We start from the raw sequence: 26,985 nt of genomic DNA on the forward strand, positions 1-26,985 counted from the left end.
TGATAGTAGAGCATTAGTAGTAGTGGTTGTTATGATAGTAGAGCAGTAGTAGTAGTGGTTGTTATGATAGTAAGCAGTAGTAGTAGTTTTTATGATAGTAGAGCAGAAGTAGGGGTATTTGTTATGATAGTAGAGCAGTAGTAGTGGTTTTCATGATAGTAGAGCAGTAGTAGTGGGTGTTATGATAGTAGAGCAGAAGTAATGGTGTTTGTTATGATAGTAGAGCAGTAGTAGTGGTTGTCATGATAGTAGAGCAGTAGTAGTGGTTGTTATGATAGTAGAGAAGTAGTAGTGGTTGTTATGATAGTAGAGCAGTAGTAGTAGTGATTGTTATGATAGTAGAGGAGTAGTAGTGGTTGTTATGATAGTAGAGCAGTAGTAGTGATTGTTATGATAGTAGAGGAGTAGTAGTGGTTGTTATGATAGAAGAGCAGTAGTCGTAGTGGTTGTTATGATAGTAGAGTTTTGGTAGTAGTGGTGTTTGTTATGATAGTAGACCAGTAGAAGTGGTTGTTATGATAGTAGTGCAGTAGTAGTGGTTGTTATGATAGTAGAGCATTAGTAGTAATGGTGTTTGTTATGATAGTAGACCAGTAGAAGTGGTTGTTATGATAGTAGAGTATTAGTAGTAGTGTTTGTTATGATAGTAGAGTAGTGGTAGTGGTGGTTATGATAGTGGAGTATTAGTAGTAGTAGTGTTTGTTATGATAGTAGAGCAGTAGTAGTAATGTTTGTTATGATAGTAGAGCAGTAGTAGTAGTAGCCGTTGTTATGATAGTAGAGCAGTAGAAGTGGTTGTTATGATAGTAGAGCATTAGTAGTAGTGGTTGTTATGATAGTAGAGCAGTAGTAGTAGTGGTTGTTATGATAGTAAGCAGTAGTAGTAGTTGTTATGATAGTAGAGCAGAAGTAGGGGTGTTTGTTATGATATTAGAGCAGTGGTAGTGGTTGTTATGATAGTAGAGCAGAAGTAGTGGTGTTTGCTGTGATAGTAGAGCAGTGCTAGTGGTTGTTATGATAGTAGAGCAGAAGTAGTGGTGTTAGTTATGATAGTAGAGCAGTGGTAGTGTTTGTTATGATAGTAGAGCAGTGGTTGTGGTTGTTATGATGGAAGAGTATTAGTTGTAGTGGTGTTTGTTATGATAGTAGACCAGTAGAAGTGGTTGTTATGATAGTAGAGCAGTAGTAGTGGTTGTTATGATAGTTGAGCATTAGTAGTGGTTGTTATTATAGTAGAGAAGTGGTATTGGTTGTTGAGATAGTAGAGCAGTAGAAGTGGTTGTTATGATAGTAGAGCAGTAGAAGTGGTTGTTATGATAGTAGAGCAGTAGAAGTGGTTGTTTTGATAGAAGAGCAGCAGTAGGGGTGTTTGTTATGATAGTAGAGTAGTGGTAGTGGTTGTTATGATAGTAGAGTATTAGTAGTAGTAGTGTTTGTTATGATAGTTGAGCAGTAGTATTAGTGGTTGTTATGATAGTAGAGCAGTAGAAGTGGTTGTTATGATAGAAGAGCAGCAGTAGTGGTGTTTGTTATGATAGTAGAGTAGTGGTAGTGGTGTTTGTTATGATAGTAGAGGAGTAGTAGTGGCGTTTTTTTAAGATAGTAGAGCAGTAGATGTGATTGTTATGATAGTAGAGCAGTAGCAGTGGTGGTTGTTATGATAGTAGTGCAGTAGTAGTAGTGGTTGTTATGATAGTAGAGCAGTAGTAGTGGTGGTTGTTATGATAGTAGAGCAGTAGCAGTGGTGGTTGTTATGATAGTAGAGCAGTAGTAGTAGTGGTTGTTGTGATAGTAGAGCAGTAGTAGTAACAAGCCCTTAACCAACAGTGTAGTTCAAGAAGAATAAAATATTTACGAAGCAGACTAAGATAAAAAGTAATCATAAAAAGTAACACCATAAGAATAACATTAACGAGGCTATATACAGGGGGCACTGGTACCGAGTCAGTGTGCGGGGTACGGTCTAGTTGAGGTAATCTGTACATGTAGGTGGGTACGAAGTGTCTATGTTTATGTAACAAACAAACAGCGAGTAACGATTTTATGAATTGTTCAGCAGTCTTATGGCTTGGGAGTAGAAGCTGTTGAGGAGCCTTTTGGTCCTAGACTTGGCCCTCCGGTACCGCTTGCCGTGCGGTAGTAGATAAAACAGTCTATAACTTTGGTGACTGGAGTCACCGCCTATTATATAGGTCCTGGATGGCAGGAAGCTTGGCCTCAGATGAAAGTAGAGCAGTAGTAGTAGTTGTTGTTATGATAGTAGAGCCATAGTAGTGGTGGTTGTTATGATAGCAGAGCAGTAGCGGTTGTTGTGATAGTAGAGCAGTAGTTGTTATGATTGTAGAGCAGTAGTAGTGATTGTTATGATAGTAGAGCAGTATCAGTGGTTGTTATGATAGTAGAGAAGTAGTCGTAGTGGTTGTTATGATAGTAGAGCAGTAGTAGTGGTTGTTATGATAGTAGAGCAGTAGTAGTGGTTGTTATGATAGTAGAGCAGTAGTAGTGGTTGTTATGATATTAGAGCAGTAGTGCTGGTTGTTATGATAGTACATTTACATTTTAGTAATTTAGCAGACGCTCTTATCCAGAGCATTTTACAGTAGTGAATGCATACATTTCATACAATTTCATTCATTTTTTTTTCTGTGCTGCCCCCCCGTGGGAAACATACCCACAACCCTGGCGTTGCAAACACCATGCTCTACCAACTGAGCTACAGGGAAGGCTAGGTAATCTGTACATGTAGGTAGAGCAGTAGTAGTAGTAGTGGTTGTTATGATAGTAGAGCAGTAGTACTGGTTGTTATGATAGTAGAGCAGTAGTAGTGCTGGTTGTTATGATAGTAGAGCATTAGCAGTGATTGTTATGATAGTAGAGCAGTAGTAGTGTGGTTGTTATGATAGCAGAGTCGTAGTATTAGTGGTTGTTATGATAGTAGAGCAGTAGTAGTAGTATTATATGATTTTAGGGCAGTCGTAGTGGTTGTTATGACGGTAGAGCAGTTGTAATGGTGGTTATGATAGTAGAGCAGTAGTAGTGGTGGTTATGATTTTAGACCAGAAGTAGTGGTTGTTATGGTAGTAGAGCAGTGGTAGTGGTTGTTATGATGGTAGAGCAGTAGTAGTGGTTGTTATGGTAGTAGAGCAGTAGTAGTGGTTGTTATGATTTTAGATCAGTAGTAGTTGTTGTTATGATGGTAGAGCAGTAGTAGTGCTGGTTGTTATGATAGTAGAGCAGTAGTAGTCGTTGTTATGATATTAGAGCAGTAGTAGTGGTTGTTCTGATTTTAGAGCAGTAGTAGTGGTTGTTATGATTTTAGAGCAGTAGTAGTGGTTGTTATGATTTTAGAGCAGTAGTAGTGGTTGTTATGATGGTAGAGCAGTAGTAGTGGTTGTTATGATAGTAGAGCAGTAGTAGTCGTTGTTATGATATTAGAGCAGTAGTAGTAGTGGTTGTTATGACGGTAGAGCAGTAGTAGTGCTGGTTGTTATGATAGTAGAGCAGTAGTAGTCGTTGTTATGATATTAGAGCAGTAGTAGTAGTGGTTGTTATGACGGTAGAGCAGTAGTAGTGCTGGTTGTTATGATAGGAGAGCAGTAGAAGTCGTGGTTGTTGTGATAGTGGAGAATTAGTAGTGGTTGTTATGATCGTAGATCAGTAGTCATAGTGGTTGTTATGTTGGTAGAGCAGAAGTAGTAGTGGTTGTTGTGATCGTAGAGCAGTAGTCATAGTGGTTTTTCCGTTCGGTAGAGCAGTAGAACTAGTGGTTGTTGTGATAGTAGAGAAATAGTAGTACTGGTGGTTATGAAAATTGAGCAATAACGGTCGTGGTTATTATGATAGTAGAGCAGTAGAAGTTGTTATTATAATAGTACAGCAGTAGTAGCAGTGGTTGTTATGACAGTAGAGCAGTAGTAGTGTTGGTTGTTGTGATGGTAGAGCAGTAGAAGTTGTTATTATAATAGTAGAGCAGTAGTAGTGTTGGTTGTTATGATGGTAGAGCAGTAGTAGTGGTTCTTATGGTAGCAGAGCAGCAGTAGTTGTTTTTATGATTGTGGACCAGTAGTAGTAGTGGTTGTTTTTATGATAGAGCAGTAGTAGTGGTTGTTATTATATTAGAGCAGTATAAGTAGTTTTTGTTTTGATAGTACAGCAGTAGTAGTGGTTGTTATGTTAGTAGAACAGTAGTAGTGGTTGTTTTGATTGTAGAGCAGTAGTCGTGCTGGTTGATATCATATTAGAGCAGTAGTAGTGCTGGTTGATATCATATTAGAGCAGTAGATGTAGTGGCTGTTATGATTTTAGGGCAGTCGTAGTGGTTGTTATGACAGTAGAGCAGTTGTAATGGTGGTTATGATAGTAGAGCAGTAGTAGTGGTGGTTATGATTTTAGAGCAGTAGTAGTGGTTGTTATGGTAGTAGAGCAGTGGTAGTGGTTGTTATGGTAGTAGAGCAGCAGTAGTTGTTTTTATGATTGTGGACCAGTAGTAGTAGCGGTTGTTTTTATGATAGAGCAGTAGTAGTGGTTGTTATTATATTAGAGCAGTATAAGTAGTTTTTGTTTTGATAGTACAGCAGTAGCAGTGGTTGTTATGACAGTAGAGCAGTAGTAGTGTTGGTTGTTGTGATTGTAGAGCAGTAGAAGTTGTTATTATAATAGTACAGCAGTAGTAGCAGTGGTTGTTATGACAGTAGAGCAGTAGTAGTGTTGGTTGTTGTGATGGTAGAGCAGTAGAAGTTGTTATTATAATAGTAGAGCAGTAGTAGTGTTAGTTGTTATGATGGTAGAGCAGTAGTAGTGGTTCTTATGGTAGCAGAGCAGCAGTAGTTGTTTTTATGATTGTGGACCAGTAGTAGTAGTGGTTGTTTTTATGATAGAGCAGTAGTAGTGGTTGTTATTATATTAGAGCAGTATAAGTAGTTTTTTTTATAGTACAGCAGTAGCAGTGGTTGTTATGACAGTAGAGCAGTAGTAGTGGTTGTTATGACGGTAGAGCAGTTGTAATGGTGGTTATGACAGTAGAGCAGTAGTTGTTGTGGTTTTGATTTTAGAGCAGTAGTAGTGGTTGATATGGCAGTAGAGCAGGAGTAGTGGTTGTTATGATAGGAGAGCAGTAGTAGTGGTTGTTATGATTTTAGAGCAGTAGTAGTGGTTGTTATGACGGTAGAGCAGTAGTAGTGGTTGTTATGATTTTAGAGCAGTAGTAGTGGTTGTTATGACGGTAGAGCAGTAGTAGTAGTGGTTGTTATGATCATAGAGCGGTAGTTATAGTGGTTGTTATGTTGGTAGAGCAGAAGTAGTAGTGGTTGTTATGATTTTTGAGCAGTAGTAGTGGTTGTTATGACGGTAGAGCAGTAGTAGTGCTGGTTGTTATGATAGGAGAGCAGTAGAAGTAGTGGTTGTTATGATAGTTGAGCAGTAGTAGTAGTGGTTGTTATGATAGTAGAGCAGTAGTTGTAGTTGTTGTTATGATAGTAGAGCATTATTAGTAGTGGTTGTTGTGATAGTAGAGAATTAGTTGTACTGGTATTTATGAAAATTGAGCAATAGTAGTGGTTGTTATGATAGTAGAGCTGTAGTAGTTGTGGTTGTTATGATAGGAGAGCAGTAGAAGTATTGGTTGTTGTGATAGTAGAGAATTAGTAGTACTCTTGGTATTGATAGGAGATTAGTAGTAGTGGTTATTATGATAGTGGAGTAGTTGTAATAGTGGTTGTTATGATAGTAGAGCCGTAGTAGTGGTGGTTGTTATGATTGTAGAGCAGTATTAGTGTTGGTTGTTATGATAGTTGAGCAGTAGAAGAAGTAGTTGTTATGATTGTAGAGCAGTAGTAGTTGTGCTCGTTGTTATGATAGTAGACTAGTAGTAGTGGTGGTTATGATAGTAGAGCAGTAGTAGTGGTGGTTATGATAGTAGATCAGTAGAAGTAGTGGATGTTATGATAGTAGAGCAGTAGTAGTGGTGGTTAAGATAGTAGAGCTTTAGTTGTAGTGGTTGTTATTTTAGTGAAGCAATAGTAGTGATTGTTATGATAGTAGAGCAGTAGTAGTGGTTGTTATGATAGTAGAGCAGTAGTAGTCGTGGTTTTTATGATAGGAGAGCAGTAGAAGTAGTGGTTGTTATGATAGTTGAGCAGTAGTAGTAGTGGTTGTTATGATAGTAGAGCAGTAGTTGTAGTTGTTGTTATGATAGTAGAGCATTATTAGTAGTGGTTGTTGTGATAGTAGAGAATTAGTTGTACTGGTATTTATGAAAATTGAGCAATAGTAGTGGTTGTTATGATAGTAGAGCTGTAGTAGTTGTGGTTGTTATGATAGGAGAGCAGTAGAAGTATTGGTTGTTGTGATAGTAGAGAATTAGTAGTACTCTTGGTATTGATAGGAGATTAGTAGTAGTGGTTATTATGATAGTGGAGTAGTTGTAATAGTGGTTGTTATGATAGTAGAGCCGTAGTAGTGGTGGTTGTTATGATTGTAGAGCAGTATTAGTGTTGGTTGTTATGATAGTTGAGCAGTAGAAGAAGTAGTTGTTATGATTGTAGAGCAGTAGTAGTTGTGCTCGTTGTTATGATAGTAGACTTGTAGTAGTGGTGGTTATGATAGTAGAGCAGTAGTAGTGGTGGTTATGATAGTAGATCAGTAGAAGTAGTGGATGTTATGATAGTAGAGCAGTAGTAGTGGTGGTTAAGATAGTAGAGCTTTAGTTGTAGTGGTTGTTATTTTAGTGAAGCAATAGTAGTGATTGTTATGATAGTAGAGCAGTAGTAGTGGTTGTTATGATAGTAGAGCAGTAGTAGTGGTTGTTATGATAGTAGAGCAGTAGTAGTCGTGGTTTTTATGGTAGTAGAGCAGTAGTAGTTGTGGTTGTTGTGATAGTAGAGCAGAAGTAGTGGTGGTTGTTTTTATTGTAGTGAATTAGTAGTACTGGTGGTTATGAGAATTGAGCAATATCAGTCATGGTTATTATGAAAGTAGAGCAGTAGCAGTTGTTGTTATAATATTAGAGCATTAGTTGTAGTGCTTGTTATGTTGGTAGAGCATTAGTAGAGGTGGGTATTATGATATTAGAGCAGTAGTAGTGGTGGTTGTTATGATTTTAGAGCAGTATTCGTGTTGGTTGTTATGATATTAGAGCAGTAGTAGTGGTGGTTGTTATGATAGTAGAGCAGTATTAGTTGTTTTTATGTTAGTATAGCATTAGTAGTCGTTATTATGATATTAGAGCAGTAGTATTGCTGTTTCTTATGATAGGAGAGCAGTAGAATTAGTGGTTGGTATGATAGTATAGCATTAGTTGTAGTGGTTGTTATGATAGTGGAGCAGTAGTAGTGGTTGGTATGATAGTAGAGCAGTAATAGTGGTTGTTATGATTGTAGAGCAGCAGTAGGAGTGGTTGTTGTGATAGAAGATAATTAGTTGCAATGGTTGTTATGATATTAATGCAGTAGTAGTGCTGGTTGTTATGATATTTGAGCAGTAGAAGTGGTTGTTATGGCGGTAGAGGAGTAGTAGTGCTGGTTGTTATGATAGGAGAGCAGGTGAAGTAGTGGTTGTTATGATTGTTGAGCAGTAGCTGTAGTTTATTTATGATAGTAGAGCAGTAGAAGGTGTTGTTATGATAGTAGAGCAGTAGCAGTACTGGTTGTCATGATAGTAGAGCAGTAGTTGTAGTGGTTGTTATGATATTAAAGCAGTAGTCGTGGTGGTATGATAGTAGAGCAGTAGTAGTTGTGGTGGTTATGATAGTAGAGCAGCAGTAGTGGTTGTTGTGATAGTAGAGAATTAGTAGTCATGGTTGTTATGATCGTAGAGAAGTAGTAGTGGTTGTTATGATAGTAGCGCATTCGGAGTAGTGGTTGTTCTGATAGTAGAGCAGTAGTAGTAGTGGTTGTTACGATCGTCGAGCAGAAGTTGTAATGGTTGTTATGATATTCGAGCAATACTAGTAGTGGTTGTTGGTGGTACTAGTGGTTATGATAGTAGAGTAGTAATAGTAGTGGTTGTTATGATCTTGGAGCGGTAGTAGAAGTTGTTATAATAGTAGAGCATAGTAGTGGTTGGTATGATCGTAGAGCGGTAATAGTGGTTGTTATGATTGTAGAGCAGTTGTAGTAGTGCTTGTTGTGATGGTAGAGCCGTGGTTGTGCTGGTTGTTATGATAGTAGAGCAGTAGTAGTACTGGTTGTCATGATATTAGTGCAGTAGATGTAGTGGTTGTTATGATAGTAGAGCAGTAGTAGTAGTGCTTTTTATGATAGTAGAGCAGTAGAAGTAGTGGTTATGATAGTAGAGCAGCAGTAGTAGTGGTTTTTGTGATAGTAGAGCTGTAGTTGTAGTGTTTTTTATGATAGCAGAGCGGTAATAGTAGGGGTTATGACAGTTGAGCAGTAATAGTTGTGGTTGTTATGATAGTAGAGCATTAGTAGTGGTTGTTATGATAGTTGAGCAGTATTAGTAGTGGTTGTTATGATAGTAGAGCATTAGTATTAGTGATTGTTATGATAGAGCATTAGTATTAGTGATTGGTATGATAGTAGAGCATTAGTAGTGGTTGTTATGATAGTTGAGCAGTATTAGGAGTGGTTGTTATGATTGTTGAGCAGTAGGAGTAGTGGTTATGACAGTTGAGCAGTAATAGCTGTGGTTGTTATAATTGTAGCGCAGCAGTAGTGGTGTTTGTTATGATAGTAGAGCAGTAGTAGTGGTTGTTGTTATGATAGTAGAGCATTGGTCATAGTGGTTGTTATGGTGGTTGAGCAGCAGTTGTAGTCGTTTTTCTGATATTAGATCATTATTGGTGGTGTTTGTTACAATTTTAGGGAATGTAGTAGGAGTGGTTGTTATGATAGTGGAGAATTGTAGTGGTAGTGGTTGTTATGACAGTAGAGCGGTAGTAGTGGTGGTTGTTGTGGTAGTAGAGCAGTAGTTGTAGTGGTTGTTATGATCTTAGAGAAGTAGTAGTGGTTGTTATGATGGTAGAGCAGAAGTAGTAGTGGTTGTTATGATAGTAGAGCAGTAGTAGTTGTTGTTATGATAGTAGAGAAGCAGTAGTGGTTGTTATGATGGTAGAGCCGCAGTAGTAGTGGTTGTTATGATAGTAGAGCAGCAGTAGTGGTTGTTATGATGGTAGAGCAGTAGTAGTAGTGGTCGTTATGATAGTAGATTATTAGTGGTAGTTGTTATGGTAGTAGAGCAGCAGTTGTGGTTGTTATGATGGTAGAGCAGCAGTTGTAGTGGTTGTTATGATATTAGATCATTAGTGGTGGTTGTTATGGTAGTAGAGCAGCAGTAGTGGTTGTTATGATAGTAGAGCGTAACTATTAGTGGTTGTTATGATAGTAGAGCATTAGTGTTAGTGGTTGTTATGATAGTCGAGCATTCAGGTGATGTTTGTTAGAATTTTAGGGAATGTAGTAGTAGTGTTTGTTATGATAGTAGAGAATTGTATTGGTAGTGGTTGTTATGACAGTAGAGCGGTAGTAGTGTTAGTAGAGTTGTTGTTGTGTTAGTAGAGCAGTAGTAGTAGTAGTTGTTATGATAGTAGAGCATTAGTATTAGTGGTTGTTATGATAGTAGAGCTGTTATGATAGTAGAGCATTAGTATAAGTGATTGTTATGATAGAGAATTAGTAGTAGTGGTTTGTATGATAGTAGAGCATTAGTAGTGGTTGTTACGATAGTAGAGCAGTATTAGTAGTGGTTGTTATGATAGTAGGGCAGTAGTAGTAGTCGTTGTTATGATAGTAGAGCATTGGTCGTAGTGGTTGTTATGGTAGTTGAGCAGTAGTAGTGGTTGTCATTACTGTAGAGCAGCAGTAGTGGTTGTTATGATGGTAGAGCAGCAGTAGTAGTGGTTGTTATGATATTAGATCATTAGTGGTGGTGTTTGTTACAATTTTAGGGAATGTAGTAGTAGTGGTTGTTATGATAGTAGAGAATTGTAGTGGTAGTGGTTGTTATGACAGTAGAGCGGTAGTAGTGGTGGTTGTTGTGGTAGTAGAGCATTAGTAGTACTGGTTGTTATGATCTTAGAGAAGTAGTAGCGGTTGTTATGATGGTAGAGTGTTAGTTGTAGAGGTTGTTAAGATCGTAGCGCAGTAGTAGTGGTTGTTATGATAGTAGGGCATTAGTATTAGTTGTTGTTATGATAGTAGAGCAGTGGTAGTAGTGGTTGTTATGGTAGTAAAGCATTAATTGTAGTGGTTGTTATGATAGTAGAGCGGTATTAGTAGTGGTTGTTTTGATAGTAATGCATTAGTTGTGGTTGTTATGATTAGTAGAGCAGCAGTAGTTGTGGTTGTTATGATAGAGGAGTAGCAGTAGTTGTGGTTGTTATGATAGAGGAGTAGTCGTAGTGGTTGTTATGATAGTAGAGCAGTAGTGGTTGTTATGATAGTGGAGCAGTGGTAGTAGTGGTTGCTATGATAGTAGAGCACTAGTGGTGTTTTTTATGATTGTAGAGCAGTAGTAGTGGTTGTTGTTATGATAGTAGAGCATTGGTCGTAGTGGATGTTATGGTAGTTGAGCAGTAGTAGTGCTTGTCATTATTTTAGAGCTGTAATAGTGGTTATTATGATAGTAGAGCAGTAGTAGTAGTGGTTGTTATGATAGTAGAGCAGTAGTAGTTGTTGTTATGATAGTAGAGCAGTTGTAATGGTGGTTATGACAGTAGAGCAGTAGTTGTGGTGGTTACGATTTTAGAGCAGTAGTAGTGGTTGTTATGGTAGTAGAGCAGTTGTAGTGGTTGTTATGATAGGAGAGCAGTAGTAGTGGTTGTTATGGTAGTAGAGCAGTAGTTGTGGTTGTTATGATGGTAGAGCAGTAGTAATGGTGGTTATGATAGTTAAGCAGTAGTAGTAGTTGTTGTTACGATAGTAGATCATTAGTGGTGGTTGTTATGGTAGTAGAACAGCAGTAGTGGTTGTTATGATGGTAGAGCAGCATTTGTAGTTGTTGTTATGATATTAGATCATTAGTGGTGGTTGTTATGGTAGTAGACCAGCAGTAGTGGTTGTTATGATGGTAGAGCAGTAGTAGTGGCGTTTGTTAGAATTTTAGGGAATGTAGTAGTAGTGGTTGTTATGATTGTAGAGAATTGTAGTGGTAGTGGTTGTTAAGACAGTAGAGCGGTAGTAGTGGTGGTTGTTGTGTTAGTAGATCAGTAGTAGTAGTAGTTGTTATGATAGTAGAGCATTAGTAGTAGTTGTTATGATAGTAGAGCAGTAGTAGTAGTGGTTGGTATGATAGTAGAGCATTAGTAGTAGTGGTTGTTATGATAGTAGAGCATTAGTATTAGTGATTGTTATGATAGAGCATTAGTATTAGTGATTGGTATGATAGTAGAGCATTAGTAGTGGTTGTTATGATAGTTGAGCAGTATTAGTAGTGGTTGTTATGATAGTAGAGCATTAGTATTAGTGATTGTTATGATAGAGCATTAGTATTAGTGATTGGTATGATAGTAGAGCATTAGTAGTGGTTGTTATGATAGTTGAGCAGTATTAGGAGTGGTTGTTATGATTGTTGAGCAGTAGGAGTAGTGGTTATGACAGTGGAGCAGTAATAGCTGTGGTTGTTATAATTGTAGAGCATTTGTATTAGTGGTTGTTATGAGAGTGGAGCATTAGTGGTGGTGTTTGTTAGAATTTTAGCTATTGTATTAGTAGTGGTTGTTATGATAGTAGAGAATTGTAGTGGTAGTGCTTGTTATGACAGTAGAGCGGTAGTATTGGTGGTTGTTGTGTTAGTAGAGCAGTAGTAGTAGTAGTTGTTATGATAGTAGAGCATTATTAGTGGTTGTTATGATAGTAGAGCAGTAGTAGTAGTGGTTGTTATGATAGTAGAGCATTAGTATTAGTGATTGTTATGATAGTAGAGCATTAGTATTAGTGGTTGGTATGATAGTAGAGCAGTAGTAGTGGTTGTTATGATAGTGGAGCAGTAGGAGTAGTGGTTGTTATGATAGTACCGGAGTGTTAGTGGTTATGATTTTGGAGCAGTAGTAGTAGGGTTTGTTATGAAAGTAGAGCAGTAGTTTAAGTGGTTGTTATGATAGTAGAGCAGTAGTAGTGGTTGTTGTGATAGTAGAGCAGTAGTATTAGGGGTTGTTATGATTGTAGAGTAGTAATAGTGGTTCTTATGATAGTAGAGCAGTAGTTGTAGTGGTTGTTATGATTGTAGAGCAGTAGTATTAGGGGTTGTTATGATTGTAGAGCAGTAATAGTGGTTCTTATGATAGTAGAGCAGTAGTTGTAGTGGTTCTTATGATAGTAGAGCAGTAGTTATATTGGTTGTTATAATTGTAGAACAGTAGTATTAGGGGTTGTTATGATAGTATGTCAGTAATAGCAGTGGTTGTTATGATCGTAGAGCAGTAGGAGTGGTTGTTGTGATAGTAGAGCAGTAGTTGTAGTGGTTTTTATGGTGATAGAGCAGTGGTAGTATTGGTTTTTGTGATAGTAGAGCAGTAGTTTTAGTGATTGTTATGATTGTAGAGCAGTAGTAGTAGTGGTTGTTATGATAGTAGAGCATTAGTGGTGGTTGTTATGATGGTAGAGCAGTAGTAGTAGTTGTTATGATGGTAGAGCAGCAGTAGTAGTGGTTGTTATGATAGTAGATCATTAGTCGTGGTTGTTATGGTAGTTGAGCAGCAGTAGTGGTTGTTATGATGGTAGAGCAGTAGTAGTAGTGGTTGTTATGATGGTAGAGCAGCAGTTGTAGTGGTTGTTATGATTTTAGATCATTAGTGGTGGTTGTGATGGTAGTAGAGCAGCAGTAGTGGTTGTTATGATGGTAGAGCAGTAGTAGTAGTGGTTGTTATGATAGTAGAGCAGTAGTAGTAGTGGTTGTTATGATAGTAGAGCAGTAGTATTAGTGGTTGTTATGATAGTAGAGCAGTAGTATGAGTGGTTGTTATGATAGTAGAGCAGTAGTAGTAGTGGTTGTTATGATAGTAGAGCATTAGTATTAGTGGTTGTTATGATTGTAGAGCAGTAGTTGTAGTGGTGGTTATGATAGTAGAGCAGTAGTAGTAGTGGTTGTTATGATAGTAGAGCAGTAGTATTAGTGGTTGTTATGATAGTAGAGTAGTAGTAGTAGTGGTTGTTATGATAGTAGAGCAGTAGTAGTAGTGGTTGTTATGATAGTAGAGCATTTGTATTAGTGATTGTGATGACAGTAGAGCGGTAGTAGTGGTGGTTGTTGTGTTAGTAGAGCAGTAGTAGTAGTAGTTGTTAAGATAGTAGAGCATTAGTATTAGTGGTTGTTATGATTGTAGAGCAGTAGTAGTAGTGGTGGTTGTTATGATAGTAGAGCATTAGTATTAGTGATTGTTATGATAGTAGAGCATTAGTAGTGGTTGTTACGATAGTAGCACAGTATTAGTTGTGGTTGTTATGATAGTAGAGCATTAGTAGTGGTTGTTATGATAGTAGAGCAGTATTAGTGGTGGTTGTTATGATAGTAGAGCAGTATTAGTTGTGGTTGTTATGATAGTAGAGCAGTAGTAGTAGTGGTTGTTATGATAGTAGAGCAGTAGTAGTAGTGGTTGTTATGATAGTAGAGCGGTGGTAGTGGTTGTTATGAAAGTAGAGTAGTAGTTGTAGTGGTTGTTATGATTTTTGAGCAGTAGTATTAGGGGTTGTTGTGATAGTATAGCACTAATAGTGGTGGTTTTTATGATAGTATAGCAGTAATAGTGGTTGTTATGATAGTAGAGCAGTAGTTATAGTGGTTGTTATAATTGTAGAACAGTAGTATTAGGGGTTGTTATGATAGTAGAGCAGTAATAGTAGTGGTTGTTTTGATCGTAGAGCAGTAGGAGTGGTTGTTGTGATAGTTTAGCAGTAGCTGTAGTGGTTTTTGTGATAGTTGAGCAGTATTAGTAGTGGTTGTTATGATAGTAGAGCATTAGTATTAGTGATTGTTATGATAGAGCATTAGTATTAGTGATTGGTATGATAGTAGAGCATTAGTAGTGGTTGTTATGATAGTTGAGCAGTATTAGGAGTGGTTGTTATGATTGTTGAGCAGTAGGAGTAGTGGTTATGACAGTGGAGCAGTAATAGCTGTGGTTGTTATAATTGTAGAGCATTTGTATTAGTGGTTGTTATGAGAGTGGAGCATTAGTGGTGGTGTTTGTTAGAATTTTAGCTATTGTATTAGTAGTGGTTGTTATGATAGTAGAGAATTGTAGTGGTAGTGCTTGTTATGACAGTAGAGCGGTAGTATTGGTGGTTGTTGTGTTAGTAGAGCAGTAGTAGTAGTAGTTGTTATGATAGTAGAGCATTATTAGTGGTTGTTATGATAGTAGAGCAGTAGTAGTAGTGGTTGTTATGATAGTAGAGCATTAGTATTAGTGATTGTTATGATAGTAGAGCATTAGTATTAGTGGTTGGTATGATAGTAGAGCAGTAGTAGTGGTTGTTATGATAGTGGAGCAGTAGGAGTAGTGGTTGTTATGATAGTACCGGAGTGTTAGTGGTTATGATTTTGGAGCAGTAGTAGTAGGGTTTGTTATGAAAGTAGAGCAGTAGTTTAAGTGGTTGTTATGATAGTAGAGCAGTAGTAGTGGTTGTTGTGATAGTAGAGCAGTAGTATTAGGGGTTGTTATGATTGTAGAGTAGTAATAGTGGTTCTTATGATAGTAGAGCAGTAGTTGTAGTGGTTGTTATGATTGTAGAGCAGTAGTATTAGGGGTTGTTATGATTGTAGAGCAGTAATAGTGGTTCTTATGATAGTAGAGCAGTAGTTGTAGTGGTTCTTATGATAGTAGAGCAGTAGTTATATTGGTTGTTATAATTGTAGAACAGTAGTATTAGGGGTTGTTATGATAGTATGTCAGTAATAGCAGTGGTTGTTATGATCGTAGAGCAGTAGGAGTGGTTGTTGTGATAGTAGAGCAGTAGTTGTAGTGGTTTTTATGGTGATAGAGCAGTGGTAGTATTGGTTTTTGTGATAGTAGAGCAGTAGTTTTAGTGATTGTTATGATTGTAGAGCAGTAGTAGTAGTGGTTGTTATGATAGTAGAGCATTAGTGGTGGTTGTTATGATGGTAGAGCAGTAGTAGTAGTTGTTATGATGGTAGAGCAGCAGTAGTAGTGGTTGTTATGATAGTAGATCATTAGTCGTGGTTGTTATGGTAGTTGAGCAGCAGTAGTGGTTGTTATGATGGTAGAGCAGTAGTAGTAGTGGTTGTTATGATGGTAGAGCAGCAGTTGTAGTGGTTGTTATGATTTTAGATCATTAGTGGTGGTTGTGATGGTAGTAGAGCAGCAGTAGTGGTTGTTATGATGGTAGAGCAGTAGTAGTAGTGGTTGTTATGATAGTAGAGCAGTAGTAGTAGTGGTTGTTATGATAGTAGAGCAGTAGTATTAGTGGTTGTTATGATAGTAGAGCAGTAGTATGAGTGGTTGTTATGATAGTAGAGCAGTAGTAGTAGTGGTTGTTATGATAGTAGAGCATTAGTATTAGTGGTTGTTATGATTGTAGAGCAGTAGTTGTAGTGGTGGTTATGATAGTAGAGCAGTAGTAGTAGTGGTTGTTATGATAGTAGAGCAGTAGTATTAGTGGTTGTTATGATAGTAGAGTAGTAGTAGTAGTGGTTGTTATGATAGTAGAGCAGTAGTAGTAGTGGTTGTTATGATAGTAGAGCATTTGTATTAGTGATTGTGATGACAGTAGAGCGGTAGTAGTGGTGGTTGTTGTGTTAGTAGAGCAGTAGTAGTAGTAGTTGTTAAGATAGTAGAGCATTAGTATTAGTGGTTGTTATGATTGTAGAGCAGTAGTAGTAGTGGTGGTTGTTATGATAGTAGAGCATTAGTATTAGTGATTGTTATGATAGTAGAGCATTAGTAGTGGTTGTTACGATAGTAGCACAGTATTAGTTGTGGTTGTTATGATAGTAGAGCATTAGTAGTGGTTGTTATGATAGTAGAGCAGTATTAGTGGTGGTTGTTATGATAGTAGAGCAGTATTAGTTGTGGTTGTTATGATAGTAGAGCAGTAGTAGTAGTGGTTGTTATGATAGTAGAGCAGTAGTAGTAGTGGTTGTTATGATAGTAGAGCGGTGGTAGTGGTTGTTATGAAAGTAGAGTAGTAGTTGTAGTGGTTGTTATGATTTTTGAGCAGTAGTATTAGGGGTTGTTGTGATAGTATAGCACTAATAGTGGTGGTTTTTATGATAGTATAGCAGTAATAGTGGTTGTTATGATAGTAGAGCAGTAGTTATAGTGGTTGTTATAATTGTAGAACAGTAGTATTAGGGGTTGTTATGATAGTAGAGCAGTAATAGTAGTGGTTGTTTTGATCGTAGAGCAGTAGGAGTGGTTGTTGTGATAGTTTAGCAGTAGCTGTAGTGGTTTTTGTGATAGTAGAGCAGTAGTTGTAGTGGTTGTTATGGTGGTAGAGCAGTAGTGGTAGTGGTTGTTATGATAGTAGAGCAGTAATTGTAGTTTTTATGATAGTACTTTCATTGCATTCGTCTCTGACAAATGCTTTTTTATTCCCTCATTGAATCATACATCTGCTACCTGTCTGTCCATCGCTATGGTTACACAAGCAGTCTCCCTATCAGCCAATCAGAGCGGGCGTTGGGCCCCCTGTGCTTGTTGGTTGGGTAGTTTTCATTAATGAAAAATACAAACATGTTGGCTCCCCTTTAGGTTAGCGGATGAGAATCCCCTCACCCACCTGAGCCTACCACCATGATATAGATTCTGGCCGTCCTTCCACCACATTTAAATGATTCTAATCTCCAAGCTCTCCCTTCTCTCTTCTTCTGTCTCTCCTTCTCCCTGTCTGTTGTTCTTCTCCTTCGCTTCTCTCTGATGTGTCACATTTACCTCTTTTTCTCTCCTCTCATCCTCTTCAAACTGAAGAGTGTACCTGCTGTTTGTCATAATGACACAATCTCTGCCTCTCGTCCTCCGTCTCTGCCTCCCTTGTTCCCTCGCTCCTCTCTTTCCTCTGGCACACTGTGGTCGTGGACAGAGAAAGATATCCTCTCTCTTTCTCTTTCCCTCTCTCCCACTATATATAACTGTACCTCTGCTTCTCTCCCTCATTCCTTCTTTCATCCCTCTCTTTCTCTTTACTTATTTTTATCCACTCTCTCCCTCTTTTCTTCCTCCTTCCTGTCTCTTTCTCTCTCCTCTATTTTCTCTCAGTTCTAGGGTTATAATGTTTTCAGGCTTATTTTACTTCTATTTTATTTGTCACTGTTCAGCCCCTCCTTTTCTACCCCCCTCTCTCTCTTTCTTTACCTCTCTCTCCTCCTCCTCCACTCATTTTGCCGTATTGTTGAAGCTTGACAAAAACAGGCCTTTACAATTGTTGACCATTGACCTTGAGGAGTCACCTTGAATGAGGAGCAAACAGAGAGCCTGAGGACCTCCCTTTAGTGCTAATGAAACACACACACACACATGATCTCACACACACACACACACACACACACACACACACACACACACACACACACACACACACACACACACACACACACACACACGGTCTCTCTCACAGTCTCTCTCACACACACACTCTATCCGCACGCACGCACGCACACACACACAACACACACACACACTCACACTCACACACACACAGCTAACACTAACCCTCCGCTCCTGTTCTCCTTCAACCTCTCCCTTCTCCCTAACCCTCCTCTCATGTTCTCTCTCCTCGTCCTCCAACCTCCCCCTGCTCCTTAATCCTCCACTCCTGTTCTCCTCTCTACTCCTCATCCTCCTCCTTCAACCTCGCCCTACTCCCTAACCCTCCACTCCACTCCTGTCCTCCTCTTTTCTCCTCCTCCAACCTCCCCCTACTCCCTAATCCTAACATCTCCTCTTTCACCTTCCTTTCCCTTTCCCTCCCCAATTCTCTCCAATTCTCTCCTTTGCATGAACCTCTTGATGCCTGCCTCCTCTTCACCTCCTTTTGCACCCTCTCTTCATCTCTCTCTGTCCCTCTCCCTATCTCCCATCTCTCTCTTGGCCTCTCCCTATCCCCCATCTCTCTCTGTCCCTCTCCCTATCCCCCATCTCTCTATGTCCCTTTCCCTATCCCCCATCTCTCTATGTCCCTTTCCCTATCCCCCATCTCTCTATGTCCCCTTCCCTATCCCCCATCTCTCTATGTCCCTTTCCCTATCCCCCATCTCTCTATGTCCCTTTCCCTATCCCCCATCTCTCTATGTCCCTTTCCCTATCCCCCATCTCTCTATGTCCCTTTCCCTATCCCCCATCTCTCTATGTCCCTTTCCCTATCCCCCATCTCTCTATGTCCCTTTCCCTATCCCCCATCTCTCTATGTTCATCTCCCTATCCCCCATCTCTCTATGTCCCTTTCCCAATCCCCCATCTCTCTATGTCCCTTTCCCTATCCCCCATCTCTCTATGTCCCTTTCCCTATCCCCCATCTCTCTATGTCCCTTTCCCAATCCCCCATCTCTCTATGTCCCTCTCCCTATCCCCCATCTCTCTATGTCCCTTTCCCTATCCCCCATCTCTCTATGTCCCTTTCCCAATCCCCCATCTCTCTATGTCCCTTTCCCTATCCCCCATCTCTCTATGTCCCTTTCCCTATCCCCCATCTCTCTATGTCCCTTTCCCTATCCCCCATCTCTCTATGTCCCTTTCCCTATCCCCCATCTCTCTATGTCCCTTTCCCTATCCCCCATCTCTCTATGTCCCTTTCCCTATCCCCCATCTCTCTATGTCCCTTTCCCTATCCCCCATCTCTCTATGTCCCTTTCCCTATCCCCCATCTCTCTATGTCCCTTTCCCTATCCCCCATCTCTCTATGTCCCTTTCCCTATCCCCCATCTCTCTATGTTCATCTCCCTATCCCCCATCTCTCTATGTCCCTTTCCCAATCCCCCATCTCTCTATGTCCCTTTCCCAATCCCCCATCTCTCTATGTCCCTCTCCCTATCCCCCATCTCTCTATGTCCCTTTCCCTATCCCCCATCTCTCTATGTCCCTTTCCCAATCCCCCATCTCTCTATGTCCCTTTCCCTATCCCCCATCTCTCTATGTCCCTTTCCCTATCCCCCATCTCTCTATGTCCCTTTCCCTATCCCCCATCTCTCTATGTCCCTTTCCCTATCCCCCATCTCTCTATGTCCCTTTCCCTATCCCCCATCTCTCTATGTCCATCTCCCAATCCCCCATCTCTCTATGTCCCTTTCCCTATCCCCCATCTCTCTATGTCCCTTTCCCTATCCCCCATCTCTCTATGTCCCTTTCCCTATCCCCCATCTCTCTATGTCCCTTTCCCTATCCCCCATCTCTCTATGTCCCTTTCCCTATCCCCCATCTCTCTATGTCCCTTTCCCTATCCCCCATCTCTCTATGTCCCTTTCCCTATCCCCCATCTCTCTATGTCCCTTTCCCTATCCCCCATCTCTCTATGTCCATCTCCCTATCCCCCATCTCTCTATGTCCCTTTCCCAATCCCCCATCTCTCTATGTCCCTTTCCCTATCCCCCATCTCTCTATGTCCCTTTCCCTATCCCCCATCTCTCTATGTCCCTTTCCCTATCCCCCATCTCTCTATGTCCCTTTCCCTATCCCCCATCTTTCTCTGTTCCTCTCGCTATCCCCCATCTCTCTATGTCCATCTCCCTATCCCCCATCTCTCTATGTCCCTTTCCCTATCCCCCATCTCTCTCTGTCCCTCTCCCTATCCCCCATCTCTCTATGTCCCTCTCCCTATCCCCCATCTCTCTCTGTCCCTCTCCCTATCCCCCATCTCTCTATGTCCCTTTCCCTATCCCCCATCTCTCTATGTCCCTTTCCCTATCCCCCATCTCTCTCTGTCCCTCTCCCTACTCCCTATCTCACTCTGTCCCTCTCCCTATCCCACATCTCTCTCTGTCCCTCTCCCTATCCCCCATCTCTCTCTGTCCCTCTCCCTATCCCCCATCTCTCTATGTCCATCTCCCTATCCCCCATCTTTCTCTGTTCCTCTCGCTATCCCCCATCTCTCTATGCCCCTTTCCCTATCCCCCATCTCTCTCTGTCCCTCTCCCTACTCCCTATCTCACTCTGTCCCTCTCCCTATCCCACATCTCTCTCTGTCCCTCTCCCTATCCCACATCTCTCTCTGTCCCTCTCCCTATGCCCCATCTCTCTCTGTCCCTCTCCCTATCCCACATCTCTCTCTGTCCCTCTCCCTATGCCCCATCTCTCTCTATCCCTACCCCTATTCCCCTTCTCCCTGTTTCACTCCCCTCTCCACCCTCCCCAGATGAGATTGAGATGCTGGAGCGTCTGTGGCTGTCTGGTATCTGTCACAATGATAAGATTGAGGTGATGAGCAGTAAGCTGGACATAGACAACATGGCGGGTGTCTTCTACATGCTGCTGGTGGCTATGGGGCTCAGTCTGCTGGTATTTGCCTGGGAGCACCTGGTCTACTGGAGGCTCAGACACTGCATGGCTACCAGCTCCGGGAGACTGGACTTCCTACTGGCCATCAGTAGGGTGAGTTTGTGTGGTGGGAAATGGTGTGTGTGTGTGGGGAGGGGGGTCAAGAGATAGAGGTATCTTATGTGTGTGTGTCGGTGTGTTTGTGTGTGTTTGTCTGCGTGCGTGTGTGATGTGTGTGTGTGACCTGTATGTTGAGGTCAATTCCATTTCCACTCAGTCAATTCACAGGATTAATTGGAATTCCTCTCACACTCAGGATGTATGGTAACCTTGACGATGACCTTGATGGAAACAACACATACTAATATATATTATGCATACAGCTTGACTGATAACTGCTCGTCCCTCAGTCACATAGGACATGTTTGATTTGATTCTATTAGTACATGATTGAATGTTCATTACCATTCCCCGCTTGTTCTCTATCTCTCCCTCTCTACCAGGGCATGTACAGTTGTTGTAGCTTTGAGGATGAAACTAAGCCGGGTGGGGCCAAATCCTCCATGGCTATGCTCCCCCACCATCATGGCACCATGGCAACAGTCCCGCCCCCGCCACACTTGGTCAGTGCGTCATCAACCAATCCGGCCCTGACCATGGCACAGCAGCAACAGTCACAGCCCGTCTACAAAACACAGCTACCTGGATCCCCTCCCACCGTGGTGCATTCTGGGACGGCGCTGGGGCCCTCCAACACTCCCATGCTGGGGGCGCCCCTGCCCTGCTCCACATTCCTCCCCCGGCCTGATCGCAGACTGGCCGTGGTGGACCGCTGGAGGCTGCCCAAGGCCGGGACCGCCACCAACCCCATGGCCGTCCGCGGGGCCGTCGCAGACATGGGTCCCTTCCCCCAGAAAGTGGCTCCGACCTGGGGCACGACAGCTGGAGGAGTGGGGGTTGGTGGTGGTGGTGGTGGGGGGCTGGATGGATATAAACGCTACTATGGACCCATCGACCCTGAGGGTCTGGGGCCCTGTATGGACCAGCCGGCAGGGTCCCAGACCCCCAAAACAGCCCCCAGGAGCCACCCGCAACCCCCTCCCGCCACGGTGGCCTTCTACTCAGAGAAAGGTCCTGACCAGGGGGTGGGGAAGAGGGTGGTGGGAGGTGGTGGTGCTGGGTGTCAGGGGAAGGGAGGGGTCAAACCTTTGGGGACGCCTCGGCTGCCTCCTAAAAGCCAAGCCGTGGGCGTGACCCCAGTCCCTCTGCCCACTAACCCCCCGCTGCCACAACCCTCCCCCCCTCTCCCCTCATCCTTTTGGAGGAAACGCCGGCCCAAGAAGCCCAAAGAGCCAGGCGGGCCTCTGTACGAGAACATCCTACCACTGGGGCGCAGGGGAGGAGGAAGGGATGGAGCGAGGGATGGTGGAGGGAGGAGGGGACGCCCCCTCTCTCCTCCTCTCCCGCTTCCCGTAACCGTGCCCATGTCCCCCACCTACACTCCCCCTTCCCCCTCCACCTCACTCCCCTACACCAGCTCAACTTCCTCCTCTTCCTCTAACACATCGTCCACCTCTTCCTCTACCTCCTCCTCTCGCTCCTCCTCTCCTTCCTCCTCCTCCTTGACCTCTCAGAGCACGCGGGAAGGTTTGGACGCAGAGGAGGATGATGAGGATGAGGAGCTGACCGAGGAGTCCAGTCTTCTCCTGGGGAGGGGGAGGGACAGACAGCGTTCAATTATCTCCTCTCGCTCCCTCAGTCACGGGCGCCAGCCACCACCTATACCACCCCGAAAACCACGCCCTGCCCGAGGGGAGAGAGACAGGGAGAGAGAGAGGGAGAGAGGAGGTAGCCAGTTGGCCCAGTTACAGGAGTGGTGGGCGGGCTGGGGTGAGAGAGAGAGGGATCGCAGTGGAGGAGGAGGAGATGACGAGAGGAAACGAGAGAAGAAGAGGAGGAAAGATAAAGAGAAGAAGAAAAAGAAGAAGAAGAGGAAAAAGAGGGAGGAGAGGGAACGAGAGAGAGACAAAGAGAGGAAGAGACGGAAGGTGAAAAAGAAGCGGAAGAAGAAGGCGCTGAAGACGAAGAAGAGGAAGAAATCAACTGGGCGTTCCGAGCAAGAAGAGGGGGATGTGGAGGCAGATAGGGAGGGAGAGGGGGATGGAGGGAGAGAAGGAGGGATGCCAGACTACTCTTCCTTTCCAACCCAGTATCGTAGTACGTTTGGGGAGAAAGGGAGAGATTCAGCATGGGCAGGAGAGAGGGAGCGAGGAAGGAGGGAGGGAGAAGGGGAAGAGGTGGGTGATAGAGAGGAGGATAGCAGCAGGAGCAGGGAGAGGCGGCCCAAATCATCCCGTTCCCACTCCAGACATCGACCCCCCAGTAAGCGCTACCCCAAACTCCCCGCCTCGGTCAAGTTCTGGGTGAGCGGAGGAAACGGGGAAGGGGGGGACCCCAACTCTGGAACACCCCCCTCCTCCCTCCCTCCCCTCATCCCACTCTCCAAGAGGCGGAGGAGTGGAGGGGTGGAGAGAAGGGAGGGAGGGAGAGAAGGAGAGAAGAAGCCTCTGTTGATGCACTATGAGAAAGGCAGGGCTAACACCCAGGAGGGGCTCTCCTTCCATGAGTGGGACTCTGAGGAGGATGATGAGGAAGATGTGGAGGAGGAGAGGCAGAGAGACAGAGCGAGGGAACGGGTGGAGGAGAGGGTGAGGAGGGCGGGTGGGAGAGGTGCTGTGTCAGAGTCAGAAAGAGACAGGGCGAGAGCAGAGGAGAGTTACTCTGATGAGGGCTCATCAGGGGAGTTTGGGCGATTTGAGAGGTACTGGGAGGGGAGGGAGGGGAGTGGGGGGGCTGGAGGACCAGGGAATAGTGGGATAGGAGGGATAGGGGGAGGGAGCTGTTTTTTCGGCACATACCCCTCCAGAGAGAAAGGGGGCAGCATCAACAGCAGAGACGACTCTATACTAGGGCGAGTGGAGGGCTGGGGGGGGGCGGGGGGAGATTCTTGGGGTTCAGGGCCAGGAGTAGGGTGGGCGTCAGGGGGAGGGAGTGGAGGTCTGGGGTCCCAGTGGCCCCCCCCTCCAGCAAACCTCCCGCCCCCCCGACGGTACTGGTCTGTGGACAAACTCCCAATGAAGGGAGAGAAGAAGTGGAAAAGGGGAGGAAGGGGGAAGGGCAAGGGACGCGCACGAGACAGAAACCAGGGGTCCGGGGTGTCATGTTCATGTAGCCAGTACCCCCACCCCCATGTACACCCACACCCCCAAGGGCGGTCACACGGCCATGGGAAGAGAGGAAGCACGGCCCTGTCCCACAGCCAGGAGGAGCTGCTCCCCCACTGCCACAGCTTCAGCGGGGGCTCACGGCCCAAACCCCCTCCCAAACCAGACCAAGGCCAGGCCAAGTCAGGCAGCCAGGCCAGCCTCAGCACACAGCAGCCAGGAGGGTTAGTGGACCACCCCCCTCAGCCCTCCCTCTCGCCACCTCAACCCCTACCTAGTGCCCCTTCCTCATCCTCCTCCCTGCCGGTGCCCATCCCTCCTCCTCCCTCCTCGTCCTCTGCCTCAGCCAGTGCTAAGCTCCTGTACCAGAGACTACGGTCAGTACCTCAGCCCGGACGCTTCTATTCCCCCCACCTGCCACTCAAGGCCAAGAGCCTATGCTCCCGACGAGGCTCCGCCCATTTCTCCAGCCTGGAGAGCGAGGTATGACAGGGGGAGACGAGAGAGGGAGACACGCGAGCCGACACCGGTGCCGCTGAAACCACTGACGCCATGGCAACTGTTACCAACGGCGGTGTCATGGCAATGGGGGATGCCACGGCAACTGAGACTGCTGTTATGGCGACTACAGATGACCATCAGCTAGTGACCATCGCTACAGGAACAACTAGGGATGACTGTACCACGGCTGTCTCCGCTGTGGGTGAAAGCGGAACCATAGTAACCCGGTCCCTGGTGCGTGTTCTGGTGAGGGCCACGGTGAGGCGCCACACCAGGGTCACCTACATCCGCCTGGAGGGGTCCCATGACACCGAGAGTGAGGGCGAGGCCATGTCGTCTGGGGCGATAGCAGCTCCACAACTCCTCCTCCGGTCGGAACTGAGCTTTGTGATGTCATCGTCGGTCCTCCTCTCTTCCCCCAGTCAGAACAATGGATAAGACAAGTCTCCAAACTGTGAGTAATGATGTCATGTTTACACACACACACTCGCTCGTCTCCCTCCCTCTGGTTCTGACTGAACACACTTCATTGGTAGCGGAGAGACTGGCCTGCTCCTGTAAGGATCCAACGACTGGTTAACACTCCCACAGACTCTAGCTCTCCTGTCCCCATTGGCTGAGGGACATGTCACATCATCCCCTTTTGAATTGGATTGGTAGACTGCATCCTCACGTTGGAGAGACCCCCCCTTCATCTCTCTCCCCTTTTGTAAGTTGGTTGATATAAAAGCAATGCAGTCGCCTCTCTCTTACACACGCTCTGTCTGGCTTCCCATCTCTCATTGGCCAGTGAGGAGTGACATCACTTTGACCTCATGACATCTTCAGGGCCATCTAGCACGACCGAAGCCCCCCGGAAGGGAAGGATACCAACCCCTGTGATGTCATGTTTACTACAAACCCTTTTGTCCAATTAGATTTAACAGGAGACTTTCTCCGCCACCTCATTGGAGCCTGTCCTTTCTCCTCTGGTCCGATCAGAACTCAGAACAGAGACTCTTGTCATTGCGCTGATGAGCACGATGACATCACTGTGTTCCAGATACAAACGGAACATTCGGAAGAAAAAAAAGACATGTAGCGAGATCTTTCTTTCCCGTCTGTCTTTTCGTTTCTTTCTTCTCCTGATAGCTTCTTTGTTATTCTATCTATCTATGTGTTGTTCTGTTAGTATTTCAAGCAGCAGGGAGGTCGGCTGGGGCTGAACTTGGACGTGAGAAGCCTTTAAAAAGCAGTGCCAAATTTCTACTCCACAGCTTTTAAGCCAAATTGGTTTCCAGTCATCTGTTTTCATGAGTATATCCGTATAGTATTTCACACGTGAGCAATACAACATTCTCTATTAGGAGAGAGGATGGAGGACATGATTGGTTGCAGTATCTACAATTGGCACTAGATGGCTGCATAATATTCAAATAAGCTTGAGAGGACTGAGTGAGAAAATCTCTGAGCTGAGTCAATTTGACATTACATTGAAGATGTAAAACATTACGTTATTATGTGGAGGAATCAGGACAGCTTAGCTTTAGTCATTAGGAGTAATGGGTCATTGAAACCCTGAGCAGTGTATTTTAAAATAGTTCTCATGGCCTTTCATTCCCTCCTGCTTGGAAGACACACTCACCAGTGTGAAGGAGATGCATCTTATGAAGCACAGTTGGTCATCGCATAAGCCATCCACGTGCCGTCATTACAGCACACAATAGTTATTATACCATGGTGAAGAACAATACTGTGCCAATACCCGTCTACTGTCATTATTAGAAATGTAGTTTCACAGCGAGACGGATGTAGTATTACCACTATGAGGGGAATACTATGTGGGAGTGGAGTCTACTATGTGGGACATAGAGATTTAACTGTGTTCTGTCATTAAAAAAGACTGGAATAAGTCATCAATAGCAATATTGCCCTCTTTAATGTGATGATAATACAATGGCAGACTGATAGTACTTGGAGTGCTGAGTCGTATGACAACCTGTAGGCCTGTTGGTTTGTTCCCCGGGGTGGGCCTAGGCCAGGCACTGCTCAGATCCACTCATCTCTACACAGTAAGGATCTGTGAAGAACTAGTGTGTAAGTGCAGGTGATTTACAGATCAGGTCATCTGAACAGTACCATGCTCAGGCTACACCTTATGAACAACTCAACAGGTGTCAAACAGAGAATAAACAGACAGCGCATTAAAGTGCCAAAATACATTGTTAAACCAAAACGATAGTCCGTACCATGCTTTGGTGTTTCTGTGTGTGGGTCATCTAAAAGAGCTGTGTCATGCAGCGTCATGCTCTCCATGGGTATGACCTATTCACCTCAGCTCTCTACTCCACTCTGAGACCAGCCCACAGCCGAACCCCCAGCTTCTCCTAGTTGAATGTAGCTTTGACATGATGTAGAACTTTTAGACTTTGTAACCTTTTTTGGGATGCTGTTGATCCTGGCTGGAATGGAGGGCTTAATGGGGCTTGATCCTGCTTTGTGAGGGACTATGTCATCGAGTTGGGTTTGTGCATGTTGTTACAGATCAAAAGGTTGGACGGTCTTTTGAGTCCAGGCCCCCCTCCCCAAAACACCTTCCACTTCTGAATAAAGACAGGCTGTCATTTTACTTTTCTCTACTGCACATACTGCTTTGTCAAGGGGCCATATTTTGGAAACAATTTATCATAGTTATAGAGAGATGCTTTTGTCGTCCCCATGATCCTTCTGCCCCCCTACACCTTGGAAAAGCCCAGAAATCATTGCATGTTTAGAAGATTGAAATCCCAGAGGCTTGCAGTGGAGGGGTTTGTGTAGTTGTACTCTAGCTAAAGCTTAGGACCCAGGGCGGCCATCTTTCCTTGAGGTTGCTCGCTCGTCCCAGCGCCCCAACAGTGGAAACCGTGG

General features: G+C 43.6%; 1 protein-coding gene across 1 annotated transcript in view; it reads left to right on the forward strand.

Moving 5' to 3' along the window:
• The window catches only part of LOC106591967 (uncharacterized), an 89,499-nt gene extending 62,792 nt beyond the window's left edge, over positions 1-26,707 (forward strand). The window contains exons 14-15 of the mRNA XM_045712846.2: positions 20,253-20,488; positions 20,878-26,707. Coding sequence (XP_045568802.2) covers positions 20,253-20,488; positions 20,878-24,087 — 3,446 coding nt within the window. The 3' untranslated portion in view covers positions 24,088-26,707. The remainder of the gene's footprint in view (positions 1-20,252; positions 20,489-20,877) is intronic.
• Positions 26,708-26,985: the final 278 nt, after the last annotated feature.

This window comes from Salmo salar, chromosome 02 (assembly GCF_965601325.2).
Source record: "Salmo salar chromosome 02, fSalSal1, whole genome shotgun sequence".
NCBI lineage: Eukaryota > Metazoa > Chordata > Actinopteri > Salmoniformes > Salmonidae > Salmo > Salmo salar.